The 24,976-nt window shown below is 37.4% G+C and overlaps 1 protein-coding gene across 5 annotated transcripts in view; it reads right to left on the bottom strand.

Annotated features, from left to right (window-relative positions):
* LRRC7 (leucine rich repeat containing 7) overlaps positions 1 to 24,976 on the bottom strand; it is a 609,335-nt gene that overhangs the window by 44,441 nt on the left and 539,918 nt on the right. For 4 of the 5 annotated variants that reach the window (XM_025288475.3, XM_006077621.4, XM_045166132.1 and 1 more), the window contains exons 24-25: positions 20,762 to 20,983; positions 3,409 to 3,501 (exon numbers count right to left, since the gene is read on the bottom strand). In XM_025288475.3, the coding sequence (XP_025144260.3) occupies positions 3,409 to 3,501; positions 20,762 to 20,983 (315 nt within the window). Of the gene's footprint in view, positions 1 to 3,408; positions 3,502 to 20,761; positions 20,984 to 24,976 lie in introns of those variants that run through there. The other variant, XR_006551859.2, reaches the window with a different exon arrangement.

A 24,976-nucleotide genomic window follows, 5' to 3' on the forward strand; every position in this document is an offset into this window, starting at 1 on the left:
CTTTTGCCCCAGCTCCATCCTCTCAGCCCTTTGGATGACTACTTCATGCTTTTTCTACCTAGCTGTATACCACGTAATCAGTTTGGATGCTATTTCACTTTGGTCATTGGCATTTGGCTGAAACAGTGGTTCCTAGCAATTGTAATAAAGAGAATGGAACAATTGCATTGGCTGCTTTAGTACAGAAAGTCTTCAATGACTGTAAGACATTCAGATATCTTGGATACTTAGAATTTTGAGTGACATTATAAAACACTTGAACATTCATAAATAGTAAGTAAAATTATACAGTGTGCTTAAAAGACCATTTTAAATCCATGACCTGTTTATTAAAAGAGTTGTTTTTCAGTCACTAAGTTGTGTCCCACTCTTTGTGACTGCATGGACTGTAGCCTGCCAAGCTCCTCTGTCCATGGACTTTTTCAGGCAAGAATGCTGGAGTGGGTTGCCATTTCCTTCTCCAGGGGATCTTCCCAACCCAGGGACTGAACCCACATCTCTTATGTCTCCTGCATTAGCAGGTGTTTTCTTTATCCCTGAGACACTAGGGAAACTCTTATTGGAAGAGGGTATATATATTATATTAAAGTTTAAGCTTTTTCCTAACTTTACTAGAACTCCTTTAAAGAAAGCATCAACCTCTGATCCAGTTACTATCTGCTGACTTAAAACATCAGTTGAGTTTGGTTCTCCTCACCTCTCCTCACAGCTGCAAATTAACCAATTTATGATAAAACTTGTTCTTCAACACTGGGGAGAAGAGTTTTATTTTGTCTGTGCCACATGGCTTGTGGGATCTTATTGCCCTGCCCAGAAATTGAACCCAGGGCCACAGCAGTGAAAGTGCCAAGTCCTAACCACTGGAGCTCCAGGAACCTCTCAAGAAGAGTATTTTTAAGCTTGATTTTCATTTTGTTGCTGTTTGATACTTTTAGGTTTTAGGCACTGGGTTGTACACTAAATTTTATGCAACCACTACAGGAATGGAGCATGGGGGATAAAGACATGCAACTGAATTTCTTTGAGATTAATCCCTTTCCTTGTGAGAGGATTAAACTCTTATAGAAATTGTCCAGAGCTAGTGTCTTTAGATCTCCTCAACACTTTTTACTGAGTATTTACCATATGATTGATGTGGTCAATAAATTAAAAGCAATCTGAGAATCTTCTGTAGATTTGGAACTACAGAAGAAATTAAAATTAATTAATTTTTGATTAATCTGATCAATTTGCAGTAATGGAGACTTTTCAGATTTTAAATGTTTTAGAAAGTAATCAGGCAAAGAAAGTGCTTTTGAGGGGAAATCTTTCAATGGATAGATTATATTAGATCATAGAAATAATTCAGTCTCACTAGAGTCATTAAAATATTACAAATGAGAAATTAAATTAATAGTTATAAAGTGTTCATATTTCCTCATAGAGGAAGAATCACAGGCAATGATTTGAAAGCCTCACATCTACTGTCCCCTTCAGTTGAAAATAAAAGCAAAACAGTAACAGCATTCTGACAAGGCTTTCCTGGTGGCTCAGAGGTTAAAGCGTCTGCCTGCAATGAAGGAGACCTGAGTTCGATCCCTGGGTTGGGAAGATCCCCTGGAGAAGGAAATGGCCACCCACTCCAGTATTCTTGCCTGGAGAATCCCCATGGACGGAGGAGCCTGGTGGGCTACAGTCCATGGGGTCACCAAGAGTTGGACACGACTGAGTGACTTCACTAATTGAAAAATATCTAGTACCCTGTGCTTTCCAAAAATATGGTGGAAAAGTGTACACCCTGGTGAGAAAGGAGAGGAAAATGAATTTTGAATTTAAACTGTCTTATGAATGATAAGGTTGTTAACTTTTCATTGAAAGAGCTTATGGAGGAGACATAAAACCAGAGAGAAAAAGAGAGGCCAAGATGAATCAGACAGCGATTTGAGGCTTTTAAAAGTATCATATGTTTCTGATGATTTTGCATTTTCATGCTTTTTGTCTTAAGATACATTAATAACTTATTAAAATTCAGTAAACACTTAGTCCTACTAAGTCACAAATATTTAAATTCTACTAAATCAATGATTATCTTCAACATCATTTCAAAAAGGAAATGCAGCAGTTATTTATACACAAACATTTTAAACTGGAATTCCCCTTCTATATAAGGCTGCTTGATACACATTCCTTATATGGGAATACCTGTTCCAATTACTCAATCAAAGAAATTCTTGTTTATGGACACTGGGGATTTCTTTCCCTTCCATCCTAATATAATATGTACAGTAAGAATAATTCTTCCTCTTGGTCCAAACTCTTCTTCTTCTCCAAAAAGAAAAAGAAGAAAGGCATAATGGATGGTAGGAAACAAAAAGAGTGGGAGAAGTGGAGGAAAATAAGGGATGAAAGGCTATGGAAATCTCCAGAGTAGAGGCATACACGTTTTTTCAGAAATAGGTTTTTTTGATCAGAAACTGATGTGTGGGTTACCTTTATAAGAGTGGCACATTGAAAAGGTCTGCACCAGCATGTGATTCAGAAGTAAGTCAAGAGCCTGTGGAGATTTTACTTATATGTAATTTCTGTCTTTCTTCATCACCCAAAGTTTTATGATGTCGCTTAATGCAGTTAAATTTGATGAGGTCAAAAGCAGACAGTTTCAATTACCATCAAATTATAATTACTAATTGTTTAGAAGCTGAGAGTATTAAAACACTGATGGCAGAGGGCAGATTATGCAGCCCAGGGTACATTTTTTAATAAAAATGTCAAGTGTTCTTCAGTGGGATCAGACAGGCCAAATATGAGCATGAGCAGCATGGTGGATATCTGGCAATGGTTGAGGTTAGAGTTGGGGGAGGAGGTGAAACTTTACCCATGGTTTGGCAAACAGGTGTGAGCATGAGAGGAGGACCCGATCCCTCTGCCATGGCTAACTGATGTTCTCACAAGATATCTCTTTTCTCTGGTCTTTTAGTTCTACAATCCTATCAGTGAAATACTTTACAAATATGATGGATTAAATATAAAGATGTCAATTTACTGCCCTTGTGTTGAATCAGTATGTATTCATTCTGTTGCTATGAGAAAATATTTTCTCAAATAAGTGATTTACAACTTTTGGAAACAAATTGTTAAAAATTACCTGTGTAGCTTCCTTTATAGATATATACAATGGTGAACAAAACAAAAAGTAAAAAACAAAGAACTTCCTTTTCAAAAGGATACTTAAATTTATTTCTTCTTATTCGTAGGATTTGTCAATCACTGCAGTGAATTCTTTTTTCTCCTTGCTGAGAAAGTTTCTAACTGGTTTCATAGTTAGCTAGCTTATTAAAGCACTGTAAAATCGCAAAATTTTAAAAATCTTTTTTGATACAGTACAGTGTTTTACTAATTAAAATTGTCAATAAGAAATTCACTTCTTACCTTGTCAGAAGGTTTAAATGGATTTCCTTGTCCACTAATTCCACCACTGATACTAAATCCAAGGCCAGGATTCTTTTCTATTCTCACACAAAACTATGTAAAAAAAGATAAAAAAAAAAAAGTAATCAAATACATGTAAAGCTAAATATCTTCAAATAATTGTATCCTACTAGAAAAGATTCACATTTCACTTAAGTTCTCAGGGTTAGCTTGGTACACAAAAGACAGTATGAACTCTGACAAAATAGTATTTCTCTGGTGGTGATGTTCAGTTGCTAAGTCATGTCTGACTATTTGTGGGCCAATGAACTGCACATCAGGCTCTTCTGTCCTCCACTATCTCTTGGAGTTTGCTCAAATTCATGTCCATTGTGTTGGTGATATTGTCTAACCATCTCATCCTCTGTTGTCGCCTTCTCCTTTTGCCTTCAATTTTTCCCAGCATCAGGGTCTTTTCCAGGCAGTTGGCTCTTCACATCAGGTGGCCAAAGTATTGGAGTTTCAGCTTCAGCAACAGTGTTTCTATAGGCATCAACTATGATAGGAATTAACTTAAAATTACCTGAGCAAGCAGATATGAGTAAGTATTCATTCATTACCATGTGCAGGACTAAATTTTGATTAGCAGTTTGTAAAACTTAAAAATCTTTTAACAATAACAATTGCATTATTTTAATTATCTACTTTAAATGCACATATATTCTGACTAATTAGAAAGAGCTGCGTGACTAAGTGAAAGAAATTTTGCAAATGTAGAGTGAGGGAAAAGATGGCTATGTAATTTAAATTAGTTGCTATTGTTTTCTAGGAGAGTGGAACAATTCATCTCCTGGGTAGATAATTCTATTGTTTAGATACAGCAGGCCTTTAATTTGAGAAAGGGGTGAAGTTTTAGCCACAGTTTGAGTGAAGGCGAAAGAAAAGAGAAAAGAAAGACTCTGAAAACAGTTCAGGGTTTTGACAGCAGCTCCTGAAGAGACAGTTAACAGGTCTTAAAGGAAAGAGGAAAAGACTGAAAAAAGAAGGAGATAAAAAATATGGAGGAATTGTTTGTGATAGAGAAGAGTCAGTAAATATTTAGGACTGTGAAGGCTAATATTCTAGTATTTTGTGCTCTGCTACCTCCCGAAGCCCCACATCATAAATGAGATCTGTTAAACCTCAGAGCCCTATGCTTTCCAATGAAATGATGGCATTAGAAGTAGGTCCAGCTTGGGGGTAAGGAGGTAGTAAAGCTAACAGCCATTATAAAAGTTGATGCAAAGATGCAGATCAAGAATTCAGTGGAAGGTACATCAGTGCCAACACTGAGCTAGAGCAGGGATCCCCAACCTCCAGGATCTAATGCTTGATGATCTGAGGTGTAACTGATTGATAATAATGGAAATAAGAAGCACAATAAAAGTAATGCACTTGAATCATTCTTAAGACATCTTGCCCTCCCTCCACCCTGTCTATGGAAAAACTGGCCTCCACAAAACTGGTTCCTGGTGTCAAAAAGATTGAGGACCACTGCCCCAGAGAAACTATAAAAACCCTAGGAATTCTTGATGATTCAGAGCTGAGGATGTGTTTGGGGGTCTGTGAGAAAATGCTAGTTTTCCATCTGAAGTGGGACAGGGTGACCCCAGATGACTGAAAGACTTGGGAACCCCAGAGGTAGCATATAATTTGATTACATAACGGGAAAAAATCTTTTATAACTTTAATGTACTGAACAAGGACTGAAACTAGGATGAACCAAGTATTACCAGAGATTAGCAGGCAAAAGGTTAATAAAGAGTTAAGAAAAAAAAATTAAAAAATACATTAGAATATATTTTGTATTTATATAAATACATACTGGAAGGGCTTCCCTGGTGGCTCAGTGGTGAAGAATCTGCCTTCAGTGCAGGAGACTGCCTGCAATGCAGGTGATGCAGGTTTGATTCCTGGCTTGGGAAGATCCCCTGGAGAAGGAAATGGCAACCCACTCCAATATTCTTGCCTGGGAGATCCCATGGACAGAGAAGTCTGGCGGGCTACAGTCCATGGGGTTGTGAAAGAGTAGGAGAAGGCAATGGCACCCAACTCCAGTACTCTTGCCTGGAAAATCCCATGGACAGAGGAGCCTGATAGGCTGCAGTCCATGGGGTCGCAAAGAGTCAGACACGACTGAGCGACTTGACTTTCACTTTTCACTTTCATGCATTGGAGAGGGAAATGGCAACCCACTCCAGTGTTCTTGCCTGGAGAATCCCAGGGACAGGGGAGCCTGGTGGGCTGCCGTCTATGGGGTCACACAGAGTCAGACACGACTGAAGCAACTTAGCAGCAGCAGGACACGACTTAGCTATTGAACCACAACCTCCATCATACTGGAAATGTTCTTTAAGATGATTTGAAACATCAGCTTGATGTTTTCTCCAGCAACACTTCTTAGCCTATTAATTTGCTTACGGGCAAATGCAAATGCCCAAAATGTTCTCTACATCTTTATTTTTAAGGTACATTTAATCCTTACCTCTTAGACAGTTCAAGGCAAACTTGAGTCCTATTCCTGACAATTAGCATATATTGTGAGTTTACGGGAACTGGATCAATTTGTTCCCTTCAAGTCTCATTAAATGGGAACTGTCCATTTAATGAGATTATCCTTAATTCACTGTCATATTCTTTAATAGTAAATACAATGCTTAACTATTATATGCAGCACAAGAACAAAAAACTACCCACTAATGTGATTTTTATGGTGAAGTCATTAATGAACAGTTTCTAAATGATGAGTAACTGCAATTATCATAAGTACTCTATGTTTTATTTTAAAGATACGTTTAATTAAAACTTTTCCTTTAGTTGATCTAGATTTGTTAAAACTAGTTATCATATGGTGGTAGAAACTATGATTTTGAATAGTTTTGTATTTAAATGGCTCACTGTCTATGAACATGAACATATAACAGCTTGATGTAGCTTGAAGGAATATTTGAAATTTATTCAACATACCATTTCACCTAGTAGTCCTTTTTTGTTATTTGTCATTAATTAGAAAATGAGAAGAAAGGAACTAAACATGACTTACATATTTTACCTTTATATTTTCCAGTATATCGGTGCATTTCCAATTAAATTATTTTAAACTGGGGTTGTATTTTTCTAATGTGAAAATTTTATATTTTACAATGTAATATGTGGAAGGTATGCACACTTCTGGCTTTCTCCAGACCACTATAAAAACTGAAAGGAAACATATGCAACAGATTTTATTTACAAAGTAAACTGCTGAGAACACTTTTCAGCTATTCTCCTGTAGTGACTATATCTATTTTATAATATTGTCAATCTGGAAAGAACTAAAAATCTAAGGAAAATAAATTTCATATGTGCCAGGTATATGAAGAACTGCTTCAATATATTTTTTAAATAATAGAAATAATAAAGATGACACTGTGGTTTTATAAATGTGACAAACAGCCATACATTCTGATCTCAAGCCAGACTCCTCTTGGGCATGCTATGCTATGGTTAATAGATTGTGTTGCGGCTGTTGTGTCCCATAAAGCATGTCAGAGACAGTACTCATCTCACATATAAGGAGTTCCACCTGTCTGGTAAGGCCCAAAGGGGCCATGAAATGTAAGAGCAGAGAATACTTCAAGGAGCAGTCTGAAAGTAAAGAAGTTTAGCCAAGAGGAAATGCAGTGTTCTAGCAAAAGGTCAGATCTAGGAGGCTAATAAATAGCTTATTTAGTGAAAATCAGCATTTCTATTTTCTATCAAGTTACTGATATCAATGAGTGAAATTTCTGACTTAAGATATTGGCAACAGTTTGGCAATAAATGGTGCATTTGCTTCTTGTGGAGTCTGCTTCTATCATTTGACTACTTGGTAATTCTGGTTTATATTGATCTTGTTCCAATTAAAATACTGGGTCATGGAGAAGCCAGTGACAAAATGGATTGTTATGTAGCAGTGAGGCTCTGTGAATCATAATCTATAATCTCTGGAATTCAGTGATCTGATTTGGTCTTGCAGTGCTCTAAAACCTAGTAACAAGATTAAGGAAATTCTTGCACCTTGTGTGTTTATATATATGAACAACATGTGTGTGTACATGCACATGCATGGATGTGTGTGAGGTGTAATTCAGGATTAGAGAGTTGCATTACAGAAAGATACCTGGTGATGCTGTAGTTAACTTGCTTACTGTGCTTTGTTCTAGAGACCATTCCCTTTTCTAGCAGTGTGTATTTATGAAGCTTTCAGTGGATACCTGCTGTTTTTGCTGCTCAAGAGCCATTCATTCTTTGTCTGGCAGCTATCATCTCCAATTCTCTTTGAAAACCACTCACTTCTCTATTCTTAGTCTCTATGCTTTCAGTGAATAATGTTATCTAGACCTAAAACAAAGCACTCTATCTCCTAAAAATATCATTTATTATAGGATGGGCAGGTAATCTGATCAAATAGGAGAAATGAGAAGCCTACTGGGATTTTCAGGAAAGAGAATCTTGCTCTATCTTGCTAGTTTTAAGTCTGAGAGGGTTTGAAGCTCTTGAGCTATTTTTCTACCAATAAAGAAATAAAAAAAGAGTGGCCAGGCCCTTCACTGTACAGCAGAAACTGGGCATTCTTTCTTGATTTCTTTATTGGCTCCTCTTCTGTTCATGACCTTTAAATGATAGAGTGATTCAGTGCTCAGACTTTGACCCTCTTCTCTTTTGTATCCATACATACTTGGATGGCATCATCAACTGAATGGACAAGAGTCAGCAAACTTCAGGAGATAGTGAAGAACAGGGAAGCCTGGAGTGCTGCAGTCCATGGGGTTGCAAAGAGTCAGACACAACTGAGTGACTGAACAACAACACACACCTATAGGGTTTCATTCAGCTCCAGGATGGATGACTCCAAATTTTATATATCTCTAGCCCTGGCCTCTCCTCTGTACTTCAGATGTTTATATTCAGTTACCCACTTGTTGATATCTCAATCTGAATGTCCAGTGAATTTCTGAAACTTGTTGTTTAGTTGTTAAGTCGTGTCTGACTCTTTTTCAATCCCATGGACTGTAGGGCACCAGGCTCTTCTGTCTTTGGTGGTTTAGTCGTTAAGTCGTGTCTGACTCTTGTGACCCCATGAACTGTAGCCTGCCAGGGCTCCTTTATCCATGGGATTCTCCAAGCAAGCATGCTAGAGTGGGTTGCCATTTCCTTTTCCAGGGGCTCTTCCTGACCCAGGAATCGAACCCACGTCTCCTGCACTGCAGGCAGTTTCTTTACTGACTGAGCTACAAGGGATTCTTAAATTTAGCATGGTCAAAAGAAACATTGTAAAGCAACTATACCCCCCAAAAGGAACAAAGAAATCTGGGTCAGAGAACCCACTCTTGAATGAAACATCTTAATGGAAAAAAAAAAGGAAAGGTTAGTGTGGAAAGAGGAAAACAAGTAGAACAGTGACAGCCAAGTGAAGAAAATTTAAAGAAAGAGGTCAAGCCACATGCTGAGAGATGATGATGGGGATCTGACTATGGGACTTGACAGAAGTAGAGAGAATGCTTCGTGGTACTGAAGTTAAGCTTGAAATTAAATTTGCTGCTACTTTTACTTTTAGTACCTGGTATTATGGGTTATTATACAACAAGGCTTGTGTGGTAAAGAATTCTAAACAATTATATAAAATCTACATAAAACTCTGCATTTCCAGAATTTCTAAGAAGCCTATGTAATAGGCTCAAAAAAGTATAATAATTAGAAAATATATAAATATTTAAGAACAATTACTATTTTTTATCCATTTTCATATTTTTTTTCTGTTGTGAATTAGAGATGCAAGTCCAACTAAATTGCTCATTAACTCTTTTGAAGAAACATCCTAATAGAAAGATTGATGAATAGGGGCTTTCCTGGTGGCTCAGGGGTAAACAATCCAACTGTCAGTTCAGGAGACATTGATCCCTGATCTGGGAGGATATTGCATGTCTCAGAGAAATTAAGCCCGGGCGCCACAACTATTGAGCTCCTGCTCTAGAGCCCAGGAACCACAACTACTAAGCCCACGTGCAGCAACTACTGAAGCCTGTGCTCTGCAGCAACAGAAACCACTGCAACGAGAAACCTGTGCATTGCAGCTGGAGAGTAGTCCCTGCTCCTCACAGCTTAGAGAAAAACCAACGCAGCAATGAAGACCCAGCACAGCCAAAAATAGATAAATAAATAAAAGTATTTTTTTAAAAAAGAGAAGTTGATGAATAAAATCCTTCTAGTAGCATTTTCTAGATTTTCAGGAAAAAAATTGCCAACTCTATATGTTTCTAGAAAATAGAAACTCATTTTTTTTTAGTATGTAAATGAATTTAAAAGGTTATTCACTTCATTTCCTTCATTTTGCACTTACGGAAACCAAGACCATACATATATTTAGTGGAACACTGAGACAGGCCTTCTGATTCCTACTACAGTGTTTACTGAATGCCACTATCTATAATAACTGCATAAAATTCTTAAGTCATTTTGTAGAATTGGTTGTGATGAGTTAGACATTATTTGTGTCGCACTATGATTTGTAATTTCAGAATTGCAGTACTAATGTTGCTGCTGCTGCTGCTGCTAAGTCGCTTCAGTTGTGTCCGACTCTGTGCGACTCCATAGACGGCAGCCCACCAGGTTCCCCCGTCCCTGGGATTCTCCAGGCAAGAACACTGGAGTGGTTACTGAAGAATAAAATTCTATGAGGAAAATATGAATTAATAGCTGTATTTTAAGTGGAACAGGATGAGGTATGGGATGTCCCTGAAATCATTGGAGTAAATAATATACATTAAAACCATCTTAATATCTGTTTTCTATAATTTTTATTTAATTATTGCCTTTTAATTTAAAAATTCATAAATAAAACCCCAAAATATTTCCAAGTTTTTCTTCTTATATTAAACTATTAAGCATTCAGAATAATGGGTTTTTCTTCACTTGGTCCCGATAGATGAAAGCCTCACTTGGAGACCCTGTGAGCCCGTCAGGCAGCTGATCAGAGTATCTGAAGAAATGTCTGAAATCATGTCTTAGCCAATGGCTTCATGAATTATTATATGTTCCACATATTATTAAGTATTAAAAATGATTTCTTCTGCTTCAGGGAGGGTTTCTGAGCTTTGTTTTTTTTGTCCTTGAATATGATGGATGGGAACTGCTTTGTATAACTCATAGAGCTTATTCTAATATAATTCTAATGTAATGTTACAAGTCCTCTTTCAGGCACAAACTTTAGTTTGAATGTATACTCCTGGTAGGAGACAGCTCTGCAGCTCTGGCCATCCTGATGTATGAGGTTCATTAGCAGGTATGTCCTCTTTCTTGTCTCGGGCAGACAGAAACTCTAGAGCGTATTTTTTTATATTTTTATTCTTCCAGTGTGAGCTTACTCTTGACCCCTGTGTTTGGCCATAATGTGGTACACTCATGAAATTGGATTTTAATTCTAGCTCTGCTTCTTCAAATCTTAGGCTTCTAGTCAATAAAACAGGAACTGCTCTATCCATCACATTATTGGTTGATGAAATCAGTTAATATATGAAAGGATTTTGAAACATTTGAAGCATCAGGCTGTTTTTCTTTCCTATTTATGCTTGGAGTCTATGTGTTCTATATATACAAATATGCTTTGCCTTGGAAGGAAATGCAACCCACTCCAGTATTCTTGCTTGGAGAATTCCACGGACAGAGGAGCCTGACAGGCTATAGTCCATGGGGTCACAAAGAGTCGGACATAACTGTGTGACTAACACTTCACTTATACATTTGCAAAAGAGAAAAAGTTTATTTCAGTTTCTTTTAAAAATATTCAACAAGTTATGTATGAATTGTGTATGCTTCTAAATAGTGTTAATAACAATATGTTATTCAGTTGGTAAATTGTTGAGCTGTAGAATATCTCAAGTATCACTTCCCAGCCTTAGCTACACAATAGAAGCACCTGGGGAGTTTCAAAAATTCCCATCACTCAGCTCACATTCAGATTAATGAAATCAGTTTCTTTGGGAATGAGGCTGGGACATTAGTGTTTTTCAAAGCTCCTGAACAACCTCCCTCCAGAAGTATGGAGATTCTTCAAAAAACTCAAATAGAACTATCATATGTGTGTTAGTCACTCAGTGCTGTCCGAGTCTTTGTGACCTCATGGACTGTAGTCTACCAGGTTCCTCTGTCCATGGGATTCTCCAGGCAAGAATACTGAGTGGGTTGCTATTCCCTTTTCCAGGGGATCTTCCCAATCCAGGGATCAAACCCAGGTTTCCAGCATTACAGGCAGATTCTTTTACCATCTGAGCCACCAGGGAAGCCTAGAACTATCATATGATCTAGCAATTCCACTCCGGGGCCTATATCCAGGAAACACTAATTCAGAAAGACGCATGAATCACTATCTTCACAGAAGCACTATTTACCATATCCAAGACTTGGAAATGACCCAAGTGCCCTTCAACAGACAAATGGATAAAGAAGACGTAGTATATATACACAATATAAAAGGCCATATAAAAGGATAGAATTTTGCTACTTGCAACAAAATGAATGGGCTTAGAGGGCATTATGCTAAATGAAATAAGTGAGATAGATAAATACTGTGGGATATCACTGACATGTGGAATCTAAAAAATAATACAAATGAATATATATGCAACACAGAAACAGACTCATAGACATAGAAAACAAACTTGTGGTTACCAAAGGGAAGAGGCTAGGGGGTAAAGATAAATTAGGGGTATGGGATTAACAGAAACAAACCATTACGTATAAAATAAATAAACAACAAAGATATATAGTATGGGAAATTATAGCCAATATCTTATAATAACTTATAATGACAAATAATCTGCAAAAATACTGAATCACTATGCTGTATACCTGAGACTAAAATATTATTGTTAATCAACTATACTACAATAAAAAAGTTGAGAAGATTCTAAAGTACAGCTGAGGTTGAGAAAAACTGATATAAAGTATTATTATTTTACTGAGAAGAAGAGGATAAGGTAAATAGTCACTTGCACTGGGAAACAAAGGGAGGAGCTGAGAAAATGGATATGATGGCTAAGAGTTTTCATGTGGAATGGAAAGGAGTCAAGTCTTTACTCTCTGGTTTTCTTCAACTCAGTTTAATACAATTCTATGTTTCTCTATTATATTTGTCAATAATCAAAATAGTTTATGCATTATAATCCCTTATTTTTTCTTTTTTAAAATTATTGTTTGTTGAAATAATTGTTTTACTATGTTGTATAGTTTCTACTGTACAGCAAAGTGGATCAGCCATGCATATACATATATCCCTTTCCTTTGGGATTTCCTTCCCATTCACATCATCACAATGCATTAAATGGAGTTCCCTGTGCTATAGAGTTGTTCTCGTTAGCTCTTTATTTTATACATAGTATCAATAGTATATATATATATCAATCCCAATCTCCCAATTCCTTCCATCTTTCTTTTCCCTCTTGATATCTATTTATTTATTCTCTACCTCTGTCTCTATCTCTTCTTTGAAAATAAGGGCATCTATATCATTTTTATAGATTCCAACCTAAATATCCACCAACAGAGGAATGGATAAAGATGTGTTACATATATACAATGGAATATTTATTACTCAGCCATATAAAAGAGCAAAATTGGGCCATTTATATAATCCCTTTTCTACGTAGAGTTACCTGATAATGCACTTCAAGTGACATGCACATGAGTTTGTTGAAGGTAATTTGTTAAAAAAAGATATCCATTATTATACATCAGATTTCTAGTTTACAGAAACTAATACCTTGAATCTGGATAGTACTTTATGCTTTAAAAAATCACTTTCATATATTTTATGTTAATTATAGAGTTGAAAACAGACTTTCTACTTAATTTCTATGAAAAATGAATATGTAAAAATAAGTGTATTAAATTAGAATTCTTAGATATTTTGCCTTGTCTTATTGTGAAGGGTAGTTTGAAATTTGAGATAGTTTCATCATTCAGGAGGAAAATCAAAGTTTACTAAGTGCTTCTTTAAGGTTAAAAAAAGTTAAGTGTGCTGGCTAGCTACAAAATGACATTCATTTAAATCCATTCAATATCATTGGTAGCAGAATTTATTATGTATTTTCAGGGGTATATGGAACTCACTTTAATCATATTAGAAACTCATTAGCTCTTTAGGGATACACTAAGGGATACAGAGGTAAATTTTTATTGATAATAAAACTTTCCATTTGTTGAGTATTTTTGCTTTTTAAATCATTGGACATGTTTATGTAAGTTCCAGTCAGTACCTATTCCATCTACATAAAGTAACAGGCAAATTTGGCCTTGGAGTACAGAATGAAGCAGGGCAAAAGCTAATAGAGTTCTGCCAAGAGAACACACTGGTCATAGCAAAGACCCTCTTCCAACAACACAGGAAAAGACTCTACACATGGACATTACCAGATGGTCGACACTGAAATCAGATTGATTATATTCTTTGCAGCCAAAGATGGAGAAGCTCTATACAATCAGCAAAAACAAGACCGGGAGCTGACTGTGGCTCAGATCATGAACTTCTTATTGCCAAATTCAGACTTAAACTGAAGGAAGTGGAGAAAACCACTAGACCATTCAGGAATGACCTAAATCAAATCCCTTATGACTATACAGTGGAAGTGAGAAATAGATTTAAGGGACTAGATCTGATGGACAGAGTGCCTGATGAACTATGGATGGAGGTTCGTGACATTGTACAGGGGACAGGAATCATGACCATCACCAAGAAAAAGAAATGCAAAAAAGCAAAATGGCTGTCTAAGGAGGCTGTACAAATAGCTGTGAAAAGAAGGGAAGGGAAAAGCAAAGGAGAAAAGGAAAGATATACCCAATTGAATGCAGAGTTCCAAAGAATAGCAAGGAGAGATAAGAAAGCCTTACTCAGCGATCAATGCAAAGAAATAGAGGAAAATAACAGAATGGGAAAGACTAGAGATCTCTTCAAGAAAATTAGAGATACCAAGGGAACATTTCATGCAAAGATGGGCTTGATAAAGGACAGATATGGTAGGGACCTAACAGAAGCAGAAGATATTGAGAAGAGGTGGCAAGAATACACAGAAGAACTGTACAAAAAAGGTCTTAATGACCCAGATAATCACGATGGTGTGATCACTGACCTAGAGCCAGACATCCTGGAATGTGAAGTCAAGTGGGCCTTAGGAAGCATTACTATGAACAAAGCTAGTGGAGGTGTTGGAATTCCAGTTGAGCTATTTCAAATCCTGAAAGATGATGCTGTGAAAGGGCTGCACTCAATATGCCAGCAAATTTGGAAAACTCAGCAGTGGCCACAGGACTGGAAAAGGTCAGTTTTCATTCCAATCCCAAAGAAAGGCAATGCCAAAGAATGCTCAAACTACCCCACAATTGCACTCATCTCACATGCTAGTAAAGTAATGCTCAAAATTCTCCAAGCCAGGCTTCAGCAATACGTGAACCGTGAACTTCCAGATGTTCAAGCTGGATTTAGAAAAGGCAGGGAAACCAGAGATCAAATTGCCAACATCCACTGGATCATTGAAAAAGCAAGGGAGTTTCAGGAAAACATCTACTTCTGCTTTATTGAGTATGCCAAAGCCTTTGACTGTGTGGATCACAATAAACTGTGGAAAATTCTGAAGGAGATAGGAATACCAGACCACCTGACCTGCTTCTTGAGAAACCTGTATGCAGGTCAGGAAGCAACAGTTAGAACTAGACATGGAATAACAGACTGGTTCCAAATAGGAAAAGGAGTTCATCAAGGCTGTATATTGTCACCCTGCTTATTTAACTTATATGCAGAGTACATTATGAGAAACGCTGGGCTGGAGGAAGCAGAAGCTGGAATCAAGATTTCTGGGAGAAATATCAATAACCTCAATATGCAGATGACACCACCCTTATGGCAGAAAGTGAAGAAGAACATAAGAACCTCTTGATGAAAGTAAAAGTGTAGAGTGAAAAAGTTGGCTTAAACTTTTTGGCTTCAACATTCAGAAAACTAAGATCATGGCATCCTCCCATCACTTCATGGCAATAGATGGGGAAACAGTGGAAACAGTGTCAGACTTTATTTTTTGGGGCTCCCAAATCACTGCAGATGGTGATTGCAGCCATGAAATTCAAAGACGCTTACTCCTTGGAAGGAAAGTTATGACCAACCTAGATAGCATATGGAAAAGCAGAGACATTACTTTGCCAACAAAAGTCCATCTAGTCAAGGCTATGATTTTTCCAGTGGTCATGTACGGATGCGAGAGTTGGACTATTAACAAAGCTGAGTGCCGAAGAATTGATGCTTTTGAACTGTGGTGTTGGAGAAGACTCTTGAGAGTCCCTTGGACTGCAAGGAGATCCAACCGGTCCATCCTAAAGGAGGTCAGTCCTGGGTGTTCATCAGAAGGACCAATGTTGAAGCTGAAACTCCAATACTTTGGCCACCTGATGCGAAGAACTGACTCATTGGAAAAGACCCTGATGCTGGGAAAGATTGAGGGCTGGAGGAGAAGGGGATGACAGAGGATGAGATGGCTGGATGGCATCACCAATTCAATGGACGTGGGTTTGGGTGGACTCCAGGAGTTGGTGATGGAGAGGGAGGCCTGGCATGCTGTGATTCATGGGGTCGCAAAGAGCTGGACACAACTGTGTGACTGAACTGAACTTAAAGCAGTTCTAAAACTCTGAACTGTAGTTGAAACAGATTCTATTAATATTATTTGATGGAAGGGGACACTGAGGCCACAGCAAGTGTCTGATTCATATAGTTAATTTAATAGTAAAACTGGCACACAGAACTTGGGTTCTGGGTTAGACAGCCCTGGGTTAAAATTTCAGCTTGACCAGTTATACCTCTCACAAATTATTTTCTTTGTGCCTTGGTCTTCATTTATAAAAAGTAGTAAGATTATTGTGAGGACTAAGTGCAAGAGTATATGTAATCAGGACAAGCTATATAATTAGTGTGGCCTGATGCCAAATGAAAACATGAGACTCCTTGTTTAATGATTATTAAGAATTACAAGTTGGTGACAGCAGAGCATTAAGCCAAGTGCAGGGCCCGTCCAAGTGCAGGACTTGGTGCAGCTCTACAGATCACACATCCTGAAGCCAGGCCTGTGTGCGAGGTACCTGGTATATATAGCACAGATACACTGTATGTAATATAAATGGCATGCTGCTGCTGCTGCTGCTGCTAAGTTGCTTCAGTCGTGTCTAACTGTGCGACTCCATAGACGGCAGCCCACTAGGCTCCTCTGTCCCTGGGATTCTCCAGGCAAGAATACCGTAGGCACTTAATATATGGCAAGTGTTGTCCCTTCTTTTCCTATTTTCATTCAGACTTCTCTTCCCTGAATTTAAAAATAAAATGTAGATTCATTGCAATTGGTTGTGTCGTTTATACCTATAGCATTCCGATAAGTGATTACTTTTTAAAAAGTTTTTATGTATTCATTTATTTACGGCTGTGCTGGGTCTACATTGTTTTGTGTGGGCTTTCTCTAGTTGTGGCTAGCAGGGTCATTCTTCGTTGCAGCGGCTTCTCTTGGGCAGCACCGGCTCTAGGTGTGTGGGCCTCAGGATTTGTGGCTCACAGGCTTAGTTGCTCTGCAGCATGAGCAATCTTCCCAGACCAGGGATCGAACCCATGTCCCCTGCATTGGCAGGTGGATGATTATTAAGAATTATAATCTTAATGAAGAATTATAATTAAGCATTATCCACTGCTACACCAGGGATATCCCAAGTGATTATTTTGTAAAAGTAAAAATCTCCAAACTTTATTAGAAATTACTATACTTTATTATGCTATACCTAGCATATCTATTGGTACTATTTTTATGATGTCTCCTTGCACTTAAAAATTATGAATGACTTAGGTTTTTCTATACAGTACTTGATCAAATTTTACACTGTTGCTGTAATCACTTAAGAAAACTGTTTTACTGGTCTTTTTAATGCACCACTAGAAATGTCTTATGAAGATACAGTATTTTGATTTATATGTCTAAAACTCATGTTAGAAATTGTCAGTTACTTCCTGGGTCTTTGCACTTCAATCATTGCTCTATAATTTTCATGTGAAACTATACAGAATCTTAAATGTTTTAAATATTCTTCTCCATTTTTTCTTGCTAAATACGGAAAACGTCTTGCTTTTAACGCATACGCACATATATTAGAGAGGTCTGAATTTTCAAAAGAAAAATGACTTAGGAATGTAAACAATACATAAAGTATTTTTATTATGAGAGTGAATTATATAATCTCCTCAGCCTCTTTTTGTTTGTTTTCTACCTGTATAGGGAGGTTGGTACTGATAATCATTAAGCAACATCTAGTATTTTAATTCTTAAAATCTTATATTTCTATTTCTTTTGTTTCCAATTTCTTTAGTGCCAAACTTATTTTGCATGTGCCTGTGTATGTGTAAAATTGAATCATTTGACTATCCCCAAAACTTTTTGAGTGTTGTTGGTGGGTGGTAATGTTCTCATTTTATAAGGAGAAAAACAGAGCCTCATGAAAAAGTTAAAGACTTGGCCAGAATCACACACTTTAGTAAAAGGTACCATTAAACTCAAACTCCAAATTCTGAGACCTATTCCCAGTATTCTAGTATTCTTTGAATGCTATAGCGCAGGAGTCCCCAGCCCCCGGGCTGTGGACTGGTGCTGGCCCGTGGCCCACTGGGAACTGGGCTGCACAGCAGGAGGTGAGTGGCAGATGAACAAGTGAAGCTTCATCTGTATTTTCAACCACTCCCGTTGCTCACGTTTCCACCTGAGCTCCGTCTTCTGTCAGATCAGCTTTGGCATTAGATTCTCACAGGAGTGTGAACTCTACTGTGCTCAAATCATCCCCAAACCATCCCCCGACCCAGGTCTGTGGAAAAATTGTCTTCCATGAAACCAATCCCTGGTGCCAAAAAGATTGGGGACCCCTTGTTGTAGAGCTGAATGAAGAAGTGGAGAGGTTAGAAAAAGGCAGATATGAAAAAAACTGTAGTAGTTGGTAATGTGCTGGAAAATGTTTAAGAGCTGGCTGAGAGAAGGTGAGGGCCCTGGTTTGTAGTGTTTGCTGATTTCCCTAGTGTAATTATCCTCACAATTTCAATTTATCTGTGTGATGTCACCAAAGGTGGAGTTGGGAAGAGATGCACATTGTAATGAGCCAGGATGACTATGTGTCAGCCTGCCACTGCTGCCGCCAAGTTACTTCAGTCGTGTCCGACTCTGTGCGACCCCATGGACTGCAGCCTACCAGGCTTCTCCGTCCATGGGATTCTCCAGGCAAGAACACTGGAGTGGGTTGCTGGTAGTGGATAATTATTAGTCTGAATCATAAAAAATGTTCTGAGAAACTGTCTCTGGATTTGTAACTCAGGGAAAGGGGGGGCATCGTTTGGGGACTAGTACTATTTGTTTAAAGTCTCCTTAGACTTCCTCATGTTCATTCCAAAGTTTTTATCTCAGCATTCCAAACCATTTCAGCCTGAAACCAAGGCAGAAAAAAACCTGGAAATTTAAAAAGTAATTACACTTAAGTACTTTTCTTAATGTAAACATTGAATGTTTAAGTTTTCACCTCCCAAATTGAAAGACATCTCATGTTTTTAGAGCTGCAAAACACTTTCAATGACTATAAATGCATTCTCTATGATGTTTTAAATTTAATAAGTATGTGAATTAAAACAGTAATCCTCTCATTAAGTCAAGCTATACAATTTATGTATGTTTGGAGTAATAACGCTAAAAGGCCTTTAAATTTAGAATGTTCAGAATAACTGCATGCTAATACTAACCCTTGGAGAAGGAGATGGTAATCCACTCTAGTATTCTTGCCTGAAAAACCCCATGGACAAAGGAGCCTGGTGGTCCATGGGGTCGCAAAAGAGTCAGACAGGACTTAGCAATTAAACAACAAATAACAATACTAACCCTATCACTAAAAGTAGGTGAAACAGAAGGCATTGATCTCAGTGGATTTAAATGTGCTGATTGTGGGAGAAAGAACTTTTGTAATAACTTATTTTATTAATTATGCCTGCTAACAACAGGAATAATTAAATCAGAGAATTAGATTGAAGTTATGGTATTTGTAGTGAAGAGGATATGAACAATTTTTAACCTAAGATGCCTGTGGTAAAGCATAATTTAAAACTTTATTAACTTTTAAAAATATCTAGAGAATTAAAAAAACCTCAACTCATTACCTGATTAAAGACATCTGTCTGCTTTATTTTACCTTAAATCTAACACTTGGCCTAGATCAAGGCAAGATAGGAAGAAAATTATCATAAAAAACCCATGATTCTGAGAATGATTAATATATAATCTCAGGTTCAAGAAGGGTATTAGGAAACACAGGAGATTTCTAGAGCAGCTGGGATCCAAATAATAAATGACTCTTAATAGCATAAAGGAAAAAGCTGGAGAACGAAGATAATCTTATTTGATATGTTTAGAAAATAAGAAGGGTGATTTGTGAAGCTTGGAGTAAGCAATAATAAAGTGAAACCTTTACAAACCATATTAAGGGGTTAGTGAAGTCAGTAGGAGCTTTGCTTTATTATCTGCAGAATGAAATAAGGGAAATTAATTTTCTGAGAGTATTAAGATCTTATTGTCTTACTTTCTAAGCTTAATATGACTCAAAAGATGAGAGCCTATTCAATGTTCAAGGAAGAAAATAAGATTTTACAATGGAAAACCAAATCCTAATTTTAGGTAGGTCAGAAGAGCAGCAATTTTTTTTTTTTTTTTTTTTTTACTACATGGTATTTATCAATAGCTTTTGGAGCATTTCGGGAATATTTCCCTCATAACTGCTTTATCATTTTGATCATAGCAAAGATTTATCTCTGTGTTATTCAACAATTAGAAGATAAAACCTAAAAAAAAAATTCCCATAAATAGAAGGGAATATACAGTTTACTTCATACACTGTTAATTTCACCAAAGGCCTTGGTAAATACACCTAATTCACTGAAGCACTTTGTAATGTTCAAAAGCTGTGCTGAAGAGCTAAATCAGAGTTGAGAGTAGGTAGAAGAAGGTGCAGGATAAACCAGAAAAACTATCCCAATTCATCAATTTTTCTCTATGTGAAATGGGCATTTTAACCAACTATCAATTACTATATGTTGTAGATCTTAACCACTGAAAATGACAGTAAAATCGCTACAAAGAGGGCTTCAATCCATTCAATATGGTGACGCATTAACGTGTCTCAAGCTGCATTAATGAGGAAAGGCAAACCACGGACTGCTGGGACTTACCCAAACATTTCCTAAAAATTCATCAATTATAAGAACTCCTCTCACCTGCTCTGGATATCCATCCATACTCCTTTGCCCTTTAGTTTGAATTAAGCACCGTCCAGGCTGAGGTCCCCGAGTGGCCTGTGAAGAGGGGATCTGAATGGGCAATGGTGACTGAAATTGCTGGATGGTCACTTTGTTTATGTTTCCCTCATACGGCTGCTGCTCCCGACTACGATGCTGAAGGCTTTGGGAGCCCATCAAGGTCTGGATGTGGCTGCCTGCCTGTGGAGAAGATAATCTGTCAGAAGATTTGTGGTATTGAAAGGATGTCATTAAAGTAGGGGGGAAAAAGAGCACAGAGTAAGTAAAGTGGCATCATTTGGGCTTTCAGCCATAGCAGGAAAGGATAATGAAAAAACAGTAAGGTTCTGCCTTCTGTGGTCTGTGAAAATGTTAATATCAGAGCAAGGTCACATTAAATACATTCGTAGTCATCTGACGGCTTATCAAAGGTGATTTTAACCCCCATTTTAAGGGAACAAAGTTCAGTCTGAAAAATTTCAAGAAGAAAAAGTCACAACTTAAAAAATAAAGAGATGAACCATCTGGCATTTCATTTTGAATAATGGCAGGGAGAGAAATGTAATATGTGAAACATGGGGGGAAATGATAGAAACTAATTCCTAATTCTGAGCAAAAGAATTGAATTCCATATTTGTCTTTATGCCACACATACGTATAGGAAGCTTGTTTTGGTGAGTATAATCGATATTTATTAATTTTCTCTATTATTAAACCAAGAATACTTTTTTGGGAATCTTTAAATTCCATTAAAATTAATCACGTGGATTTCTTGTGTCTAGCCTGTAGAGGCACTAGTTATGCAAGTGAAGTGAAAGTTGCTCAGTCCTGTCAATTCTTTGTGACCCCATGGGCCAAATAGTCCACGGAATTCTCCAGGCCAGAATACCGGAGTGGGTAGCTGTTCTCTTCTCCAGGGGATCTTCCCAACCCAGGGACTGAACCAAGGTCTCTCGCATTGCAGGCGGATTCTTTACCAGCTGAGCCACAAGGGAAGCCCAGTTATGCAAAGGTCTTTAAAATGAGCTCTGCATGCAGATCTTGACATGAGCTTTCAGAGATTCATCAGTACCCCATTTAAAGCAACAGCGATCATTTAGCAATCCATGTGTGGTTGCTTCCCCGGTAGCTCAGCTGGTAAAGAATCCACCTGCAATTCAAGAGACCCCAGTTCAATTCCTGGGTTGGAAAGATCCACTGGAGAAGGGATAGGTTACCTACTCCAGTATTCTTGGGCTTCCCTGGTGGCTTAGCTGGTAAAGAATCTGCCTGAAAAATGCAGGAGTCTTGGTTCGATCCCTGGGTTGGGAAGATCCCCTGGAGATAGGAATGGCTACCCACTCCAGTATTCTGGCCTGGAGAATTCCATGGAGAATTCCAAGGCCTTTATAGGCCTTGGGGTCACAAAGAGTTGGACATGACTGAGCAGCTTTAACAAGCATAGTTGCTAGAGGAGAAAGGGCATGAGAAAGTTTGGTCTCCAGTCTTTACATGAAACAATATCTAATCCAGTTTTTTGTTCACTCCATTTTCTCACCTTCATTCTAGCATGGGTTTCTTGAGTCATTCTACTTGACATCTTTCCTTCCAAGGAGGCAGTTCTGTTTGTGAGGTGATAACCAGAACATGCCTTTTATTTATTGATTGATTGATTTGGCTGTACCAGGCATCTTGTGGGGACCTTAGTTCCCCAACCAGGGATCGAACCCATGCCCCCTGCAATGGAAGGGCAGAGTCCTAACCACTGGACCATCAGCGAAGTCCCCTAGAACATGCCTTTTAAAATTAAGCATGGTTTAATGTGGAGGTCTAACTTGGGAAATGAATGCTCATCCTTAATACTTTTGAAACTATATATTAATGTTGTGCTTGGTACTACACCATCATTATGAAAGGATCTGAGGTACTACACCATCATTATGAAAGGATCTTTCTGAATTCATTGTCTTTCTTATTGATGCTTTAAGGGTAGGCAATTTGGAATTTAAAAGTAAGAATTTAAAACTAAGAATTCATTAGTTATGAAAGTTTGTGAATTTTCCTGACTAATCAAGATTTTTGATTACTATGAAAAAGTCAGATTGGAGGAACAGGGAAAATTTATTTAACAAGTATTCAAGGAAAAGATGACTTCATTAAAGTTCTTAAAGAAGAGCAACATAAGGGATATAAGGAGATGACAGTGATTATTGGAAAATCATTTGGAGAGGGAAGGCATGTTGTTTGATTTCAAACAACAGGTGTTTCAGTTAAGAAAATATTAAAAATTACTATTTGGCAATATGTAAGGCAAAGTAAAAAATCATTTGATTACATTTTAGGTATCCAACTGATTATCTTATCATGCACAATTTTTTTTTACATTCAAAAATAGTAAAGATATTTCAGTCACGAGAAATTGGAGGAAAAGATGCAAAAAGAAGTTTCAGGCACAATATCAAACACAGCACAATATCAAAACAGTTATCATACCAATACTGTCTAAGGTAACCAGGGATCACAAAACTATGACATCATAAGCAGAACTAAGATAAACTCATATTAGGCAAATGTGTATTTCTCTAATATATCTAGTCCCTTCTCAGAAATCTAAATGAAAGATGTCACAACTTTCTCAGTCATTCTAGAAGACTGAACACACTTTTGGTCAAGTATTTCATTTTTGCAAATTCCATTCTCTCGTACCTCCACGGAATTTCATGTTCTCTTGTTAGGTAGGAGAGGAAAACCATGATAAGCCCGGTATCACATTTTGAGCTACTGTACTTTGAATGAACTCACTGGCCTGCTGAGTTACTTGGAGAAAATGGTTTCCTGGACTTAGAGGAGCTGGGGGTATAGGCTGACTAAGACTGACTGGCTTGACTACTAAACAATCAATTGACTTTATATCCGCTTCTTGTCTCCATTGATGTAGTATTCATGGATCTTCAGTTAGTGCTTGAGCCAGTGGGAAAGAGGAAGACTGGCTGTTTAATTGAAAGTGACAGACAAGAAAAGAATTTTTATACCCCCCAAAATTTAGAGGGGATCCAGAACATAGCTCGAGTCCCATGAGCATAATTCACATGAGATAATCAATAATGATTGCTTAGCCACAATTTCATTGATTAGAATATTCTGATAATGGTCTACTCAAAGGTAAAAAACTGTATGCTATAGTTTTAACATATTATATTATAGCCTTCTAATTGGAAAGTTTGAGCTTTAATTATGCTTTGATTTGAAGCCTTTGAGGGCAAGCACCATATCATACTTAACATCTTTAATAACTGGCACTGTAACTTATAACAATGGCTATCATCCAAACACTAGGTGCCAGACAATGTGCTAAAACTTACATTATACATATTATCTCCTTTAACCCTTACAATAGTATTAAGGGATTAATTATTATTAGCTGTTATTATTTAATTTTACTGAGGAGGAACTATGGCTTGGAAAAGTTATATAACTGTCCCAAGTAATTTGCACAACTGGGAAACTGGCTGGACCAGGATTTGAACCAAGGCTGTCTGACAATCAGAGTTCATGTTCTTAAATGCAAAATTATAGTGCAACAACATTTTCCCCCAAATTGTCTCTCTCCCTCCAATAGTTGAACTATGAAATGAAAAGGAACCACAAAAAGGAACTAAAGTATCAGGTTGTTGAGGAAGGGTATATCAAATTTCTTTAGCAGTCCTTTAATTTGCTAAAGAGCCATTTTTACTTTTTGAATTAGGTCTATTATCTAATTTTAGATACTATGTATGTGACTTAGAACTTTATACTTAAGCAAATAGGAGGATGCTCTGTGTATTTAGCAATCTTCTCATGATTGTAAAATAATAATGCTCATCATGTTCTCAGATGGCTTGGCAAAACATAAATTGGGCATGGAAGGAACATTCTGTAAAATGATTCTGCTCACATCAGCAGCAGTTCTTTCACCCTCTACTGGGGCTACAGGGTGCAATAAATGGGGATGGGTAATGACAGCTATAGAAAGCAAAGAATTAACACTAATTTTATGTGAAGTTAACCAAACATAAATGACACAAGACATCTAACGGAACAATTGTGGTGTGGAGGGACTATAAAGAGGAAGTTTTTCTGACTGGCACAGAAGCTTGAGAAAGTAATAAGGATGCTCATGAAAAAGTATAAAGGACTGATGAAAATGTAGAAAATGTCAAGAGACTGGATTTGTTC

Source organism: Bubalus bubalis, chromosome 6, assembly GCF_019923935.1.
Source record: "Bubalus bubalis isolate 160015118507 breed Murrah chromosome 6, NDDB_SH_1, whole genome shotgun sequence".
Lineage (NCBI taxonomy): Eukaryota > Metazoa > Chordata > Mammalia > Artiodactyla > Bovidae > Bubalus > Bubalus bubalis.